Source organism: Crassostrea angulata, chromosome 1, assembly GCF_025612915.1.
Source record: "Crassostrea angulata isolate pt1a10 chromosome 1, ASM2561291v2, whole genome shotgun sequence".
NCBI lineage: Eukaryota > Metazoa > Mollusca > Bivalvia > Ostreida > Ostreidae > Magallana > Magallana angulata.
In genome coordinates, this window is record NC_069111.1 from 45217917 (window position 1) to 45236850 (window position 18934).

At 32.1% G+C, this 18934-nt stretch overlaps 4 protein-coding genes across 5 annotated transcripts; all 4 read left to right on the plus strand.

Moving 5' to 3' along the window:
- Positions 1–3176: 3176 nt before the first annotated feature.
- On the plus strand, positions 3177–5122 carry LOC128181344 (uncharacterized). The gene is made up of 4 exons (XM_052849747.1): positions 3177–3222; positions 3396–3578; positions 4061–4215; positions 4910–5122. Exons 1-4 carry the CDS (start codon positions 3177–3179, stop codon positions 5120–5122), a joined length of 597 nt encoding a protein of 198 aa, XP_052705707.1.
- A 736-nt stretch (positions 5123–5858) lies between these two features.
- On the plus strand, positions 5859–11157 carry LOC128181258 (uncharacterized). Its single transcript, XM_052849632.1, has 5 exons — positions 5859–6108; positions 6388–6543; positions 10334–10402; positions 10597–10684; positions 10947–11157. Exons 1-5 carry the CDS (start codon positions 5859–5861, stop codon positions 11155–11157), a joined length of 774 nt encoding a protein of 257 aa, XP_052705592.1.
- A 758-nt stretch (positions 11158–11915) lies between these two features.
- Positions 11916–14689, plus strand: LOC128158157 (uncharacterized). Its single transcript, XM_052820914.1, has 5 exons — positions 11916–12060; positions 12529–12714; positions 13004–13152; positions 13938–14079; positions 14556–14689. The coding sequence occupies exons 1-5, from the start codon at positions 11916–11918 to the stop codon at positions 14687–14689; spliced, it is 756 nt and encodes a 251-aa protein (XP_052676874.1).
- Positions 14576–18489, plus strand: LOC128158143 (uncharacterized). Of its 2 annotated transcripts, XM_052820906.1 has the most exons (5): positions 14576–14669; positions 14909–15064; positions 15470–15535; positions 15699–15783; positions 17184–18489. In XM_052820906.1, exons 2-5 carry the CDS (start codon positions 14953–14955, stop codon positions 17647–17649), a joined length of 729 nt encoding a protein of 242 aa, XP_052676866.1. In that variant the 5' UTR covers positions 14576–14669; positions 14909–14952; the 3' UTR covers positions 17650–18489. The 2 variants fall into 2 exon arrangements, with proteins under 2 accessions (XP_052676866.1, XP_052676857.1); XM_052820897.1 differs by lacking the exon at positions 14576–14669 and having other exon boundaries at positions 14816–15064.
- Positions 18490–18934: the final 445 nt, after the last annotated feature.

Sequence of the window (18934 nt, forward strand, 5' to 3'; positions counted from 1 at the left end):
TTTTTCTCTTGATATTTGAATTGTTTTCGTTAAAGAGGAGAGAAAGAAAGAGAGGGCAGTGGATGGAGAAGACGGAGAGAGGAGAGAGAGAGAGGAAGTGAAAGAAGGAGAGGAGATAAAGATAGAGGGAGAGAGATAGAGATGCAAGAAAACAGCTTAATTTCTTCCTTTAACACTCTAACAACTATATACACGTATATGAACACGCCACGTTTCTAAAGCCCTCTATTTCTCATAATGGTTACAAAATATAAAGCAGTGGCGTCGGAAGCAAATTAAAAGTAGGGGGGGCTAAACTAATCCTCTAAAATCTTGACAAGCTTAAGGAAGAAAATAAAATCATCCCTAAATCATGAAAATCCTAATCCGTGGGGGGGGGGGGGGGGGCGCTATAGTTAAAAAAAAAAATTCTTACCTACCAAAACTTTCCCCCCACAAATCTTGAAATTCGTAATCCGTAAATTTCGCAAAAATTATTTTTCTTGCGAGAAAAAGTGGGGGGGGGGGGGGGGGGGGGGGTGAACCCTCTATGATGCTTTGTGCCCATTGGTTAGGTCTAACTTTGCAAAAAAGTGTGTGTGTGTGTGGGGGGGGGGGGGGCTCAGCCCCCCGGTTCCGACGCCTATGTATATATGTATAGGAAACCACTGGTATCACGATTTCTGTTGGTTTACATTTTTAAAACACGATTTTTTATCCAGTATTTAGAAAAACTTTAAAACAGGATTGGTCTATAGACCAAAAGATCGTGGAACAGTTAAATAGATCGACCCTTGTGATCAGTATGCTGTCGTACATTAGGATACTTTAATATCAATGTTCTTGCTAACAATAACAATGTTAGTATAACTCATTAATTAACGTCCATCAAATATTTATATCAGTCACCATTCATTAATTTTTTTGGGGTAGATCTAAGAATTTTTCTTTGGCTTTGTAAATGATTTTCACTCATTCTTTTTCATGAGTTGATCTACACGGGGGGAGGTGGGTAGAGTTACCCCCCCCCCCCCCCCACGGTAAAACTCAAATTTCGTACGGGAGTGGGGGTGATGGAGTCCCCACCTCCCTTGGAAAATTATTTTTTTTTTTCATACTAGTAAAATCACCAAAAATTTGCCTCGACACCCCCCCCCCCCCCTCGGACAAATCTAAATACTACCCCCCCCCCCCTTGAAAAAAATTTACTGGATGCACATGTTTCGTGTTACGTTTTAATATCATTTAAATCTAATTCTTATGTCTTTAGTCGTTTACTTGGTAAAGTTAAATGAAATTTGAAATATTGTTTGAAAATACAAGATTATCAATTTTTGGCGTTAGGCGAAAAGTTATGATATTGATTAATAGTATCCCTCTTTACAACACAGAAAGTTTTATCTAATTCTTATTCTGTGATCATGTACACAGTTGACTGAAGAAAAAATTAATGAAAAAAATCATATCATGCAATAATATAGGTATTCGACAAGCGTAAAAGCGTACATATGTATATTCCTTGGGCGTTTCGTATCTATAGACGTGTTGATAAATCTTACCCTGTATTTCTATCATAAAAAGCTTCAGTGACAGGTGTAATAATCAAAATATTAAATTCTGATAGAAAACAAAACCATGTTTGTCAAACTTGAAAAGGATGACATATATATATTATATCATACTTGTATCACCCGACTTCATATAATATGATGAATCAATAGCAGCAATAAGTAAAGTTCTGAACATAATTATAAGGCAAAATGTTAAGTCTATATATAGCAATCTTAAGTAATTCATAAATTAGTTTATACAAATAAAAATTACATAAATAAAATGGCAAGCGTGCATATTGAATCGACAGTCGTAAGATTTCTACATAAGAGTTTTTCCTTTATTTTTAATCCCTTCGCAATTTTTTTCCTTTTTATCTATGCTTGCTATTTAGTACAATAAAATAAAATACAAACGTAAGAAAATTTTTAAATCATCAACCAGGTAAGCGGCAGGCGTGTACTCTTCTCGGCGGGCGTATGCATTCTGCGTAAGAGTTATCTACTTTCCCGATTTTCACTAATTTTGTGTTAATTAACGAATTTAAAGTCAAGTTTTTATTTCTATTATCGTTTATTAAGCTAAGTGAACTAAAATATTAAAGAAAATATTAATATAATCCATCAGGTAAACGGCAGGCGTATACATTTTCTTGGCAGGCGTATGATTTCTTCGTAAGAGCTATCAGCTTACCCGATTTTTACTTATTTTGTGTTAATTAATTAATATAAAATCAACTTTTGATTTCTATTATCATCTATTTAGTTACAAGAAATAAAATATCAAAGAAAAAAGTAAAATAATCCATCAAATAAACGGCAGGCGTCTAGATTTCCTCGGCAGGCGTGTGAATTCTACGTAAGAGTTATCTATCTTTACCAACATTGAATATTTTTGCTAATTTTGTGCTAAATAATCAATATAAAGTCAACTTTTTGTTATTATGATACTTAATTTAGTTAAGTTAAATAAAATATCAAAGAAAATATTAAAATAATCCATCAGGTAAACGGCAGGCGTGTGGTTTTCTCTCGGCAGGCGTGTTTTCCCCGGCAGGCGTCGGCAGGCGTGTTTTAGTATGACCCTGTAGAAATTTGACGATCTATCGAAAACCGGAAGTGTTTAAAATTTCTTGCAACATTCTAGGGAGATTTTTTTGGTTTAATTCATTAAAAATTCTTTAAACTACAATAATGATTTTAAAAACAATCAAATTGTTACATTTATAATCTCAATTAATACTTTTCCCTTAATTGGTGTTTTGCGACATGTTAACCTCTTTTTCATATTATGCGCAACGCACTGTGCAGAAGGCGCGAAATTTTAAACCCGCTACTGACCTTAAATGTTCAAGGCGATCCCACCGCGACGGACGAAGATGCTGTTACGGCGCTGTAGGGGACTCTACTGAGTTTACCTTGGCGTTTTACATTAGTAAAGACGCAGCTGGATCGCCGTGAGGACGCAGTTCCGGTGTGACAGGGGTTTTACCTAAATGTAAAACTGCAAGGAAATAAACCATTAATCATAATGCATTATAGATAACATGTTGATAACTTACATTGATATAAAATAAATGCATATGAAAAGATAGACGAAGATATGGCGAACCTTCTAGCAATATCTATGAAAAGATAGACGAAGATATGGTGAACCTTCTAGCAATATCTACGTTGTTTTTTGTTAGCACGGGTATGTACAAATCCTAAACATCTATTAAATGAGTAAGCTTTCTAACATTGCAAAGCATTGGATTTTTAATTCTAAAATGCAGTCTTCCATTCGCCTTCATACAATACAACATGAATGACGTTTATATAAGTTGATGGTATACATGTTTCAAGTAATGACGTCATACATATTAGTATGCCAAAGGAACGCGATGAAGGCTAGGTCGGAAACAACTCATGGATTTGGCAGATATCGTGTCAATTCCCTGGTACGAATACGTGCACGTGATGTAAGGAGCCCTCCAATGAACACGACAGAGGAGATTCCTGTCTGGTCATCAGTGAAAGGAAAATATACTCCCTGGATTGCTTATAGAGGTACATATATCAGAGAGAGAGAGAGAGAGAGAGAGAAATTTTCCACAAAAAAATTTCATTGTTGATACTTCCTTACATGTACACTTGTACATTACATTTAGACAAGGGGACAAACAAACAGTTTGAAAATACTTTTTTAAACTATCAAAATTTCATTTGATTCCACGTAAACAGAACAAACACAAATCCCCGTTACTGTACTTTGCACCTTTTTCTGCCTTATTCTTATTGATCTATTCCGTCTTGATAATCTTCGAGGAAATAAAACAGTAACCATGATGAAAAAAATATGTCTGATTAGTAATGTTTTTTTTAACTTGTTAAAAATAAACTGTCTAATACCTAATTTTGGGTCAAGGTGAAATAAGCAGTTTAATATGATTTGTTAAGTTCAAAGTCAAATTTATTATGAAGAGTTGAAGGCAAATTGTAGCTAGATATAAAATCGCTTAATTTATTGTTCAACTTTTTATTTACCATAGGCTGTTACCAGATTTCCACATTACCCACAAATCAGTCAACACGTAGTTTGATGGTTAACAATAATTCAGTGGGGGCCTGTTATTGGCAGTGTAAAATGAAAGCCCTGAAAAGTAGTCTATGTGAAAACACAACAGGTATTCAATTTGGACTGCAGGTTAGTCTCGAATTTTTGTTGGCTCTAGTTGCAAAAGATATAATTAGAATTGAAATTAATTTTCTGAATTCATTAATTTTATTTTATTTTATGAAATTTTAAAAAACCTACAATTTTCTGAACGAAATGTTTTGAAATGACCAATTTATTAGGAATAATTTAAAGAAAGAAATATTTTGCAAATCCAAATGCTATAAGTGTGGACAATAATAAATAATTGAAAAGTTTAAATGGTGTATCATTGTATACTGTAGATTCCTGATTAAACGCGAGGAAATAATTATCTTGTAAAATCGCGAGAAGCAACCCTCGCGAATTTTAAAATCTCGCTTTAATTTTTCAGACAGTTTTGAACTATAGGATATTATAACAAAGGAATGGTGATAGCGGTTTTATATTCTCGCGATTTGTTCAAAACAAAACAGCGGAATCGCGGAATTAAGTACTCGCGTATTACTAGTATAAGTATAAGTAATCAGTAGTCAAACCGCTTTACAATCGTAAGATATTTTGTGAAACATACCTTTTGATACTGTTAATATTAAATATGTTTTTGTTCAGGAACCGATTGCTTTAATAGACTGTTGGTAAATTAGATATAATGTTAGTTAAAAAATAACAGTAGCATACGTGTGTGTATACAGATTACTCCTTTAGTGACACAATTCATGATACAGTGGTCACTAAATTGTAGAAGTCCCACTGTTTCTGCTATTGCAAAGGTCCAGCTCGTCGTAACCTCGACCAGAGTGACAAATGTAACATTACCTGCTCACCTTCTTCTTTTGAGGACGGTGAATGTGGCGGTCAGGGTCACTTCAGTGCTTACGAAGAATGCAAGTACACGTTTATGATTGATAAACCCTGTGGATTAGTAGATATTAATTCTAATATGTTTGTACATTAATTTTCCGACAACTTATGTTTTGTGTTTGAATATTATCAATTAATTCCTTTCATGCTCTAGAACGCAGTATCCTTAATACATGCTTGTCTAAATATATTGTACGTTGTATGTACAATTAATTATTTTGCCTCAATTTTATTATATTGATCCTAAAAAATTCACTCCGTGTCCCTATGTACCCTATTCGTGACATCAATATAATTGTTAATTTCGAAAATGATAGCCAATGCTAATAACTCTTTCTCAATCACGTGCTAGACAAATGCTAGTAAACAAAATCTACATCGATCTTATGAGTGAATTTAAAATGCTTACAAAATGCGTAGACACAGTTAATTTAAAACAAGTATTCCTTTTAAAGAAATGGTCGGCATGAAATACTATTGGTCAACTCTGTTAATATAATATACGCTACATGCAGTAAAATACATATATATATATATATATATATATATATATATATATATATATATATATAACACCGTTTTAATGATTTCCGAAACGGCAAGGCATGAATGAACTTTACACTTAGTAGGCGAATCATACTTCCGACTAATATTCTTACGCATATGTGAAAAAAGAGCGTGATTTGAATCATTATGTTATGTATGTAGCCCTATAAATGATTTATTTTCAGAGTAAAATGATTAGAGTAACGTTAATTATAGATTTAAATAAGGTTGTCATTGCAAAGTAAATAAGATAGTGTGCGTGCGCAAATAGTTAAATTTGCCGGATGCCTTATATGGACACAACTGTGATCGGCCGAAGCCGTTCACAAAATGCAACCGATGATAATGTATCTCTGAATCGGATGTATAACAAGCAACTTGTTCTTAATAAAAGTTTGATTTGTACAAATATTTGTATTGTAGACTTACCCACGGAAACAGTGGTGGAAGGGGACTGCTTGATTTGTTCCAAAAATATTTCACAAATAACTGTTCGTGGAGTCGAATGCAACGGAAATGCTTTAGGATTATGTGGTACGTGAATACATGATTATATATTCAAGAGCATATAATGATTTTTTAACCAAAAAACTAATTAAACGCTATTTTATTATTGAATTAAAACTATCGTTTTGTATAATGCGATGCAAATAATTTCCCAAAATTTCAAAGGGAATATGAATTTCATCAAGCAAGGACCACTAGAATTTTTATGTTTTACAATTTCGTATCATTATCCATCATATCTTAAGTTTTATTGGCATAGTTATAATATACCGGTAAATTTTTTAAATTCCTTTTCTTTTTTGACAGTGTCAGGTGATTCTGTTAATTCTAGTTCACTCTTCAATGGAACTTTTAACGCCTATTGGAATACCTGCAAACAGAATAACAAATTTATTACAGGAAACACTCACATTGTGTGTCAAAGTGAGTCTACATGGACTGGGATAAGGAAATACAATATAGGTATATCGTTTTATTGTCTCAGTAATTGGAGAATTCAGAGAAAAAAAAAACATAATTCACATGAATTGTTCTTGTATCTGAAAAGAATGGTGAAGATAAATTAAGATAAATACTCTATTACCCAACAGTAGTGATGAATATTTGAAAACCTTTAAGAGAAACCAAGGCCAGGGACGTACATGTATATACTAGTATTAGTGAATCACCTTTTGTCCGTCGTGCGTCTGTCCGTCCGTCTGTAAACTTTTCACATTGTTAACTTCTTCTCTAAAACCACTTGGCCAATTTCAACCAAATTTGGCACAAAGCATCCCTACAGAAAGTTGATTATAAATTGCAGAAATGAAAGACTGATCTTTATTTAAAACGGAGAAAACATCGAAACTGTAGAAAAAGGGGGTGCATTTTAAAAAATCTTCTTCTCAAGAACTACAGAGTCAAATTCAACGTAATTTTCCATAAATAATCCTTATGGACAGGACAATATAAATTGCAAAAATTATCGGCGAATTCTGTTTCAAATGAGCAACTTACAAAAATAAAAATAAAGAGATAATGGCGGCCAATCAGTTTATAACTTCTCTTTGTATAAAAAGCAGCCATGTTTGAATGTTGACGCATGACAAACGGTTCAAACTGACAAAGATGAATTTGCTTGTTGTGCAACAGTTTACGTGCGAAGGGATACTTGAAACATGCTAAATATATTTGTGCCAATTTTGTGAAGTAAATTGAGGTTAAATCTTTCAATGCGTTGACATTTTCACTCGTGACTGTGGTTTTACGTTGTTTTGAATTTCGTTTATTTTTATTAACTTGAGGGAAAATATCGCCTGTATTTTGGAATTTTTACGTATCAAATCAAATATAGACTTCGGTATATCAGACATTTAATTGTTTACCTGCGCAAAATGAGAAAAATCTGATGCACTAACAACATATATTATAAATACTATACATTCAGTTAGTAATTCGGTACGATCTCTACGTTATGGTTGATTATAATGCAACGTGTTTTGTTAAGATGCTTTGCATTTTCAGTCTAACGGAGATTGTTTTTGCTGCTAAAAATATATAGGTATATGTATAATATGAAAAATGAATTGTGCTCTTTCTTTGTTTTAGTGCATGTTTCGTCTGTTTCAGCTGTGTCAAGTTTCGAATTATAAGCAAGATACAGAGCTTTGCTCACAGAACTGAGGCCATGTATTTGTTCATTCTGAATTGGAAATGGCAAGTTTAAAAATCTTAAGTTGAATGTAATTAACTCTTGTGAACAAAAAATTGACTCAAACCAAGCTGAATTGTGAGTTAGGTATCTTGCTTAAAATTCTACGATTGACGCTGAAATTTTGATTTATCACTAGAAATGTCTCACTAAACGCTAAATACTTGCACAGAAAAATTAAAAGGATGATATGCTGTAACAACTTTTTGGTTTTGGGGCCCCCTCCTTATACGCTTAATCTACACCATCTTTTTTGGTTTTCAGACACAATTAAATAAAAACGACCTCTTTAAAACAGTTTAAAACATTGCTGTTACGGGGATAAATGTATTATCGCTATTCTTAAGAAAAAATTAAAGCGGAAAATCATCTTGATTTGTAGCCATTTGTGAACGTCGATTTTGAATAAAGATGAAAATAAAGGGTGGGGCCTTAGTTATATAGAGCGATATGCCTGTCAAAACATTGCAGTCTGAGGCTCATTGAGAGGGGAGGGGGGGGGGGGGGGCTAGACCTTATTAGAAATCTTGACGAGCAAAAAAAAATATTTTTAGTACGGCCACCCCCCTCCACCCAGTTCTGACGCCTATGCATTGATTATACATGTAATAGCTCTTTAACATATCACATGACAAAATTTCTTTCGAGTGTATTCATCGATCAAGTGAGTAAGGTTATAAAACGTCACACGAGTTCACGCCTGGTAAACAACAATCGTCTATAATGATGAAGACCAATTAAATTTTTGAATGTTTTTAATTTGAGCGCCTTGAGGTACTATTTTCTTCTTTCACATATAGGATTTTTTAAATGATTTTTTTTAATAAAATACAATAACTAGCTAGTACAATGTAGTTGAAGATGAATATGTAACTATAGATATGCATATTCTCATATATAATTTGTTTGTCTTATAAAGTGAGGGGACAGAACTAAAATAAAGGGAATTGGAAGTTAACAGTGTACCCCTACCAAATGTTTAGTTTTATATCTTGCATAGGATCTTGTTTTTGGTAAAAATGGTATTTCATAAGGGTTCAATGTCAAAGATTAAGTGTAGGAAAATAAGTGTAAAATTTGGATACAGTTTACTTTATGGTATTCTTTTTTGTTTTTCTACCAAGGGGCCATATGGCACAATATCCTTTTAACACCCATATCAAGCCATTGTTGCTCAGGTGAGCGATGTGGCCCCATGGGCCTCTTGTTTATGTTTAGAACGGTTAATATGGGTATTTTGAGTGCTTTATCAAAAGAAGAATGGGGAACAAGACAGCGCATATGCCCATTTTGTTTAGTCATAAAATACAATTTCAAATTTAAATTTTTTCTAACTAAATATTCTTAAAAATGTTATAATACAAGTTTACAAAAGCACAATTTCTAACTATATTCAGTTTTGAATATTTTTACAAACAATAAGAAAAAATGTTTGGTGGAAGCGAACCCACAACCTAAACACCCTAGCTCTGTAATGTTACACAATGTCTGGTGCTCTAACCACTGAGCTATTTCAGTCACAAGAAACTCCATTGTTAAATGCTATATGCAACTTTAACCACCAATTTACGGACTTGTATTATTTTTTCTAAAATGTTCAATTGTTGTGATACAAAGTGACATTTTTAATGTATAGTGGGTCATCTCTCCACGTTTTGGTTGATTGAAATCGTTTTGATTTCCTTTAAACCTTATATAGACTATGACAAAAATATGGAGCTCAGACCCATTCTATAAAAGAAAAGGCATTGAAGTTCTAAAGATGATACTATTTGGAGGTTTTGACACGCATACGCCAATTCAAATCAATTTATTCTAAATATTTAACATTTTTAAGGGTTATAAATCAATGTTATGGTAAATATACATTATTTTCAATAATTTAGAAAGAAATTATAAGATTTGTTGATATTTTAATTCTATAGTATCTAATTTATCCTTATATATACGCCTTCTTCGCCGATCTTCAAATTTGAAAGTCAGAAACCAGAGTTATAAGCAAGATACAGAGTTTGAAGTTCTTTGTTTTGTAAACAAAGCTCGATCCTTGTTATTGTTTATATATGTGTTTTTTGTTATATGTTTCAATCAAATGTTGCTTTCTTTTATTGATAATATGTTTTATAAACACATTGAACAAGCTTGCCTTTTTTACGAGTTTTTTTAGTAAAAAATATGGCAATTCTATACTTTACATTATTTGTAAACAAAAATAAGACTCGAGCTTTGATTACACAACAGTTAATTCTTACCTGTGTATCTCTCTTATAACTTAAATTATAACATGAATATTTTGGTCAATCATTCAAATTGTGCAAGTGAATCATTTTATATCTAAAAATTAAAAAAAAAAATCTAAAATCGTGTCCAAGTCCCTTTAAACGACTTTAAAAGACTTTAAAAGGTAATAGCAGAGCTTTGTTTTTACATGTAAGCTACATGTACATTGAATAAAGAGTTCGTTTCCCCCACCCCTCTCTCTCTCTCTCTCTCTCTCTCTCTCTCTCTCTCTCTCTGTACTTGTCAGTATCGATTGCAGTAATATCAGTAATATATCAATAGACACGGACAACTACGGGAACGGTACCACAGCTGTCAAGGCAGAGTCCCCCAGCCTCACACTGACTAAAGGTAACCGACCATTTATCCTAGGTACAATGTAGTACATGAAGTAATTTTATAAGTCAGGAATTGCGAATAGAGTATCATAAATTTGAAAATCAAAAATTAGTGAGATTTAAAAATGCATACAACTTATTGCTCATTAGTTCTGTTTCGAAATTAAACTTTTTTGAGTCGTAAATGATTTTTTAAATTTCCCCCAGATACTCTTGTGATTATACTAAGTGTCTCCGGGACCACTATAGCAGTATGCGTTTTTCTTCTGCTATGCTATAGAGTGTTGCGTGAGAGGTAAATTTAACTGAGACGTGTCAATGTTTTTTAAAATTCTAATCTTTACCGGAAATTTCATAATTTGTTTCTTTTTTAAAAGTATTGTCATTTACAGCAAATAATACAATTTATGTAAAGTGTCCGACGCGTTAATTTTTGTCAACTTAACAAGAGTAATGCCATCCATAAGATGTACGATGATAAGAAAGTTTATCTTTTGATTTACATATTGAATTTGTAGATTAAAAAAAGGTTCTAATATTTTTTTTTTCAATGCAAGGTGTCGAAAGCCTGGAACATCACATGTACATCTCGACAATATTGGACAAATTACTCATTTAAATACCCAAGGACAATCAAGATCCAAGGCTGATTCTAAGGCGCAAAATAGGTACCAAACTATAGTACCTAATTGTGGAAACGACCATTGCTACGACCCTATTCACAAATCGGAACAAGAAAGCGGCCCAAAGTTTGTAATAGTTCAATGACACTTGCATTGGATTTGGTTTATTCTGGGTATTTATAATAAGATAATTAGGAAACTATGACATGAAACTTAAACTAAATTTTATATATACTTTTTGGTTTATTATAATCATGTAGTTTTCTGTTTTAAGTGTACTTGCAATGCTATGTAATGTGAAATATTTTTGTGAAAGTAATAAAATTATTTACAAGATATCAGATATTTGGATGTTATTTAAGGTGACGATATTATCATCAGAAAAACTGTAATTATCTACTATTCCTCCTGTGTGGGACATCTTTAAATACATCTAAAACTATTCAAGCAGGTATTTTCCCCCAATGTGATCTCATTTTCTTCACTTTTATTATTTCCTTGGTTTCTGGAGGAATCTATAGCTATTTATTGTCTTGAATTTTTATATGTGACACTTACACTTTCATGGATCATGTACCATTAAATGGTTTGAGAGATAGATATTTATTGAATTTAAATTAAAATCTAAGTGACAATAAGGTACATGTAACTAGGTGAAAAGCAAATATTTTGAATTTAATAAAAGTAAGTGATAAATTGTTTAGATGAATTAGCACCAATGAAAGTATTCAAATAAGCAAAAGGAAATTATCATGGTGACAGAGTCAACAGAGATTTAACTAGGCAAATAGAAATGACACAAGTACTGATGTGCAAATGGACACTTTTTCATTAAAAAGATAAAATAACTGTGGACAAGGGAATGAATAAAAACTATTTATTAATGTTTAAACAAATATAGATATGCAAATTTACATCACAAGTTTAGATAAGATTTTTGTTTTGTTCTATGAAATGTATTTTGTTAAGGGAGCAAATAAGGATCTTATGACACAAAAGATGACCACCCTAATCTTGACCATTGTGGTTTTTATTTGCAACATGACGGGTAAGTATAAAATACAATACATCTTATATCTCTTGCTCTGTAAAATTAATAATTTTTAAAGACGATTAAATGATGTTAAGCATCATGTTAAGATTATGGTTTTGCATGAAGGTTGGCGGAATAACACAATTCAGTCATAGTTAGGTATAAGGAATAAGGAATCATTCTTTGAGTATTATGAGGTGATAATTTTGGTCGGGGCGTGATCAAATCCAATAAAGCCCGAAGGGCTTTAAGATGGATTTGATCACGCCGAAATTATCACCTCATAATATTCAAAGAATGATTTCTTATTACTTATATTTATATAAGTTTAAACCATCTTACGATTAAAAATATAAATATAAATAAGCAAACCCCGCTGGTGCCTCATTTTGGCTTTATGAGTTATATTGTACAAAATCTATACGTAGTGTTATCACAGGCAAAGACACAGGATAATGTAAATATATGTGCTATAAAATACAGGTAAAATTGAATGCCAAGGAAATATCAAAGCATTCAATTCGATGGAAATGTCAGAAAAATCAAGTAAACCTTGCGATATGCTCAGCAGACAGTACAATATACGAAATCCCCGCCATATGACAAAGGTACAGCTACCAGCCCAGTCATTAACGACAGGAAACTACACACCTTGGATTGCTTATAGAGGTATCTGTGAACATGAGAAAGACTGAAATAGAGAGGAGAAAGCTTTGTAATGAAAACATGTAAACGTATTACAATGTGCTGGTATGTGGTAATAGTTAATGCTTTTAATGCCACAATGTTGTTTTTTTTTTACTCCTGTCAATCAATTAACAGTGGTTTTGTTCTTCATGTGATTTACAAATGTAAATATTATATGGTGTACTTTACTTTAATTTTTTTAGGCTTCAATATTACATTATATATTATATCAGATTAAATATGTTTATAACTTTTGCTATTACTGTAACAGGTTGTTATCAGATTTCGACATTACCAAAAACAACAAATGAATTGCTTATAAACAACAACACGGTGGGAAATTGTTATCGGGAATGTAAAATCAAAGTCATGAAAAATAATTCATGTGGGAATATCACAGATGTTCTGTTTGGATTACAAGTAGGTGTTGAAGTATTTTATTTTTATTAAAACATTCGTATTTTTATATAGTATTACATGTTATAAATATATACCGGTATTTTTTTTTCTTAAATACAAACAAGTCATACATCTGATTCGATTATTCGAATTTCACAGTTCAAGACTCTTGTTTTCATTATGTTTTTTTTCTCTTAAAAAATACACGTAACTTTTTTCAAAGTACAGTTATATTCACTCTCGGGCAAAATTTTCAAGAATTTTTTTTTACACGCCCCCTTTCTTTTCCGAAGATATTTACACAAATGAACATATTAACATGGATTTATATTGGAAAATCTTCGCACAATTTTCTTAACATTATCATCTGGATAATTTAATGTCGTTTGCAATGACAAATCTCGGCAGACATTTATATTTTTAGCTATGTATTGAACCCTGGAGCGATAGAGGGGGTGTTTCAATGAGAATTTCTGGATTGTTTTCATTTCAGTGAGAAAATGTAGATTGAACACAAATCTATTTACTTATACATGTATGAATATCAAAATACAGAGCAAAGAGTGATTAAAACACCAGCCAGGGACATACATGTAATTATGCCAATACGAAATCTTACGTGAAATCATGGAGATGCACTCAATAAAGTAATCTCTATCAGAACAGCCCATACTGTATGACGTCATCTTGCTTTGGTTCATTTTCAAACACATTACATGTACTGTATATTATTTAATTTATAATGTTTATGCTATAACTATATTCACTTAATTTTAGTATACATGTATAACTAAATTCATTTGTAGAATTCCACCTGTTTCTGTTTTTTCAACGCACCAGTTCGTAGTGACCTTAACCATAGTAGCAGATGTAACATGTCCTGTTCACCTTCTTCTTTCGAGGACGGTGAATGTGGCGGTCAGGGTCACTTCAGTGCTTACGAAGAATGCAAGTATTGAATTTCTTAGAATTTTTAATTTACCTTCGTAAAATGCATGTCTTGTTGCTATTCCTTTCTTCAAAGCAATCATTTTTCTATTAATCTTACATGTACTATGTAAAAAGCTATCTGAATGGTGACAATGTTAAGCTACATGTAAGACATACATGTACGGTCAATTTCTGATAAAAGTTCTATCTGTGACACACCTAGATGCATGTAAAGAAAAACAAGGTAGTTTCCTGTGTTGTGTTGAGCACTGCACAAAACGTTAAGATCAGAAGTCCTTGCAGTGATAGACGTTTCTGCAAAGTTTAAAATTTACATACGAGTTGTCCTTAAAGACATTAAACTGTAAACATATTTTCGATTTGATCAATTACGACTGGTTAAATCACTCTCAAATGAGATGAAAATTTTGAACAATAAACAATTTGGTGAATAGATCTAAAAACCCATTTTAAATTTTGTTCTTCCATTGCAGATAACCCTCAGGGAGGACCATTAGCAGGATTGTGTTTGATTTGTTCGAAAAGCAGTTCTAATACTATAACAATTGGCGGAACCGAATGTGATACAAATGCAACAGGAGTTTGTGGTACTACAAATGTTTTCTGAATTACCATCAATTTATTTCTGTTTTTTTAATAAGTAAAGACTTCGGACAGAATGAAATTATTAATAACAATATCCATAAGACTGCAAGAAAATCAATATTTCATTTCATTGAAACTTATATTTGAATTGATATGATTTTTAAAAGTAATTTCAGTCCTGTTCAAAGTAAAACAATTTTCATGGTTTCAAAGTTTAATAATCTTTATTATTCCGGATTAGTGTCCGACGATTCTTTGAACTCTACTACACATTTTAACGGCACAATGAATTCTTACTGGAGTAACTGCAAAACGATGAGCAGATACATAACGGGAAACACGGACATAGTATGTCAGAAAACGGCCACGTGGACTGGGATTAGAAAGTATAAAATTGGTACAAATAGAGTGTTTAGGCGTTTATACGATGTGGACTTTCTTTTAATAATAGCTGGACGCATTTTTTTAAACTATAGGTTATAGTAAATTATTTTCATTTTTAAGGAAAAATACACCTTATATATATTTATAAAAATAATTCTTTGGAATAGAACTAATGCACTATACATGTAGATGAAAATTTCAACGAAATATCGATTAATGATGGTATGCTGGTACAGTAGTTTCCTTATATATTAGAGGGTCAGAAGGGAATATCACCTAAAACGAACAATCAATAGATGATAAAATCAAATTCCATTAAACTTTACTATCTGATCTAGTATACATGTTTCATTAATTCCTTTATCAGATTGCGTCATTAAAACATGCGTACATTTATAAAATATTTTATTACCATCAGAGACTGACAACTATCAGATAACCACTCCATCAGTTACAGTTGGACCCAGCTATACACCAAGCAACAGTAATACAACATGTTTTTAATTTATAAGTGAAAACGTTAAATAACATATTGTAATCATAGATAACATACAGTAAAGCTTTTTATCGGCATAACTGTGCAGTCATATGCTTTTATCTAGTTAATCGAGTTATTCAGTCATCTATGTCAACACTAAATTTTTCAGATATTCTTGTGGCCACAGTTGGACTACTCTTTACTATCATCATAGTGTTATCTATCGGTTGTTTGGTCTGGTATTATCGAAAAAGGTATACTATACACTATACAATATCGTATAGTAAATATCGTGTAAAGTTTGACAGTTTGCAAAGGTTTGCTAACAGGTTTGGCAGAATTGTTTTGTGGACAGACATAAATTCAAGAGACTGCAAATCAGTATATAACAAACTGAAATGCTAATTGCGTGGACCCTGAGGTCCACGCAGAAAATATATAAGCGAGGTTAAACCGGATGCTATGGGGAAAATTCAGCCTGCGCATGAGCTAGCCTGGTTCCTGTGCGTAGTGGGTAGCTCAGGGAACCAGGCTAGCACACGTTTATCTAAATCGGGATCGGGATTATATGCCATGTGCACACATAAGTTCAAAGGCGCTGTAATTGTAAAGTTGTCGGTAAACAGTACAGAAACAAAGTATTCCTTTTAAAGAAATGATTGGCATGTGATATGAACTATCAATATCATGAGATAAGTTAATGTTATGCCGAAACTACAACATGCATCAAATAGCATAATTTGCAATGTTTTGTTGTTTTCCGAATACACATGTAACTTAACTTTACTTTTATAGTAGGCGAGGCTAGAGAACTTCCCGATTAGATTTTTTTAAGCATTTAAGTATGATTGAATAATTATGTCACTGTATAAAAGTTTAAATCTCAAGAAAAATGCATCAAAATATGAAATTTTTAATTTACACAAAGCTGTCACTGCATAGTTAACAAAGTAGTGCGAATCGTAATGTGTGCGCAAATAGTAGAATTCACCGAATGCCTGATACTTTAGATGCAAACTTCATTCAGAGATAGATCATAATTATTTTAGAAGTATGAACCCTTAAAATTCTGAGATAAAAAGTCAGGGCTATTCATACATGTATACGTAATACAACGTACAAATTTAGTGGTTAAAAGCAGAGGGCTAGAGTCGGTGGAATCTCTGATAATCTTATGGCTTTCACGTTTTCGTTGGAAACACATGCAAATGGTCCACGTATTGTAGTCCTTTTTTAAAGGACAGCAACTTGTCAAGCTATCATAATTTAAGCCAGCTTTTAAATTCAATGAACTGTTGTATAGTAAATCATTATTAACATTATTAAAACCCCGTTGTGTAGTACACGTACTAGTCAACGTTATTTTATCTTTTGATATTGATTTAAGAAACTGTTTGCCTGTGGTCATTTTAAACAAAATTATGAAATATATATAATCTCAAAGAGTAAAATTTTGAGAATATACTAAAGTATATTATATGAGTAACTTGTTGAGCATCCAGGCTCCTCAACTGCATGTCTAAACATGTTATTTCGTACAACTAGCGTGCATCATCCAATGAGGCATTACCTGCATTACGTAGTTGTTGAAATGGCTCAAAACGTTTCGCCTTGTTCTTATGTCTTATAAATACAGCCTATCTCACAATTGTAGACGCGCTCAAAAGCCACAAAACTGCATAACAACAGTTAATAACATTACCTATGACGACGTAATAACAAGGCCTGAATCTGACCGGAAGCAGAATAGCGCCACTTGCAGTAGCCAAACAAAATTATATGAAGACCAAAAACGTTTATCGTCGAAAACAGAAGATATATATGTACAGAAGGATGATGGGCAATATGATTGTTTACGTTCAAGTCGGCAGAAACAAGTGTCGTTCATAGAAGGAGATAGATATGGAGATACTTCCTGTTTGGATGATTCCTATTCGACGTCGAGACAAACCAGGAAGTCTTCTCTAATTCTTGATGATCCATACAATAGCATTGTGTTACCGGGATACAACGGGAATAGTTGTTTATTAACAGAAAATCATAACTACGATCACATTTACCAGCCAGAGCGAGAAACCGATTGCTACATCTATAAATGTACCAATGTAAACATTCCATAATTACATGCGTCTATGATTACTTATTAAGCATATATCTATTTATCTGTTGTAATTGTAAAATAATGAGTTAAATACTTTTTTTCTAATTTGCTATTTTCTGACCCTCTTTCCTGATTTAGTTTGCAAAAATTGACAATTTGATTATTGTTCAGTCCACTAGTATATGCTTTTAACCTTACCAATTATTGTTGAATCTTGGTCACACTGTAACATATTTTAAACAAAATTCAACCCCTTCAAATGTTTTTTAATTGATATTTTATTTATTTATTTATTTATTTTGGCTTTTTAAAAAATTACTGATCCTTTATATTGTTGTGTTGTACTCAGGTGACATAAAGAACTTTTGTATTATTTGCGATTTGTGTTGAATTCTAGTTCATATGTCAGGGGAATTTTACTGTTACAGTATTGATAATCATTTTTATACGATATTCAATTTTTGAATGGAAATTGAGATGCGTCTGTGAAAATACTTTTAAATAGATTTCAAGTTGGTGTGATTGTTTTTATGTGGAGTCTCTTATCTAGGAATATTTAATTTTTATCAGCATGTTTTATAATTGTTTTTACCATTATGATAGTATTTTAAAGGCGTGCTTATTTTTTTACCGTTCATGTTTATAACCAAATGAATATTTTTAGGAGTAATTACTAGGTAGAGTGAAAGACAAGTTTTATGATAATTTGTCTTTTTAAGTTGTGTTAAGCTTAAAAAAATGTATAAAAAACTCTACTTAGTAATTATAATATAATTTTGAATAAGTCAGAAAATTCCACAGTTTTCAAATAAGTTCTCCGGAAAATGTATGTGTCTGAATTCATTGAATTACCACTCTCTGAAACTGACGACGTAGAACTAAAACATAAACGTTTGCTTTTTGTTCTCAATATACATTTAAAAAAAGTAAACGTTGTTTAGTTATTATTATTCCGAAAAATAGCTTTGGTTTTATTAACTGTTTTGAAAGGAATAAATTCAACTAAATGATCATAACAATTACGTATATTGCAACTGCCAAGGTATATACATGTACCATCAGATCTTATTTGACGCCTCATTTGTTATATGGTGATCCGCGCCTTCCAACTTGACGTAAGTAGATTCCTGTATTCATACAATTATACGTATATATCTTATCTACAAATACATAATAATCAAATTCAAGTATCTTTACTGTGAGTAAGTATAGTAGATAAAACCCAATACGAGTGGCTCATCTGCTTTATCCAAAGAGTTAACGTGGTTACATTGGCATTGAAATACAAAGACAAACAGTTTTAC

What these genes read in the sequence shown, in the direction of transcription:
- LOC128158143 (XM_052820897.1), top strand. Translation starts at nt 14,821, where the DNA reads ATGATTTTTAAAAGTAATTTCAGTCCTGTTCAAAGTAAAACAATTTTC. An exon ending in GATTAGAAAGTATAAAATTG is followed by an intron (nt 15,065 to 15,469) that starts GTACAAATAGAG and finishes TATTACCATCAG; the next exon opens with AGACTGACAACTATCAGATA. An exon ending in CAGCTATACACCAAGCAACA is followed by an intron (nt 15,536 to 15,698) that starts GTAATACAACAT and finishes TAAATTTTTCAG; the next exon opens with ATATTCTTGTGGCCACAGTT.
- LOC128181258 (XM_052849632.1), top strand. Translation starts at nt 5,859, where the DNA reads ATGCCTTATATGGACACAACTGTGATCGGCCGAAGCCGTTCACAAAAT. An exon ending in AAATGCTTTAGGATTATGTG is followed by an intron (nt 6,109 to 6,387) that starts GTACGTGAATAC and finishes CTTTTTTGACAG; the next exon opens with TGTCAGGTGATTCTGTTAAT. An exon ending in GATAAGGAAATACAATATAG is followed by an intron (nt 6,544 to 10,333) that starts GTATATCGTTTT and finishes ATATATCAATAG; the next exon opens with ACACGGACAACTACGGGAAC.
- LOC128181344 (XM_052849747.1), top strand. Translation starts at nt 3,177, where the DNA reads ATGGTGAACCTTCTAGCAATATCTACGTTGTTTTTTGTTAGCACGG. An exon ending in TCCCTGGATTGCTTATAGAG is followed by an intron (nt 3,579 to 4,060) that starts GTACATATATCA and finishes TATTTACCATAG; the next exon opens with GCTGTTACCAGATTTCCACA. An exon ending in GTATTCAATTTGGACTGCAG is followed by an intron (nt 4,216 to 4,909) that starts GTTAGTCTCGAA and finishes ACTAAATTGTAG; the next exon opens with AAGTCCCACTGTTTCTGCTA.
- LOC128158157 (XM_052820914.1), top strand. Translation starts at nt 11,916, where the DNA reads ATGCAAATTTACATCACAAGTTTAGATAAGATTTTTGTTTTGTTCTAT. An exon ending in ATGTTCTGTTTGGATTACAA is followed by an intron (nt 13,153 to 13,937) that starts GTAGGTGTTGAA and finishes ATTCATTTGTAG; the next exon opens with AATTCCACCTGTTTCTGTTT. An exon ending in CTTCAGTGCTTACGAAGAAT is followed by an intron (nt 14,080 to 14,555) that starts GCAAGTATTGAA and finishes CTTCCATTGCAG; the next exon opens with ATAACCCTCAGGGAGGACCA.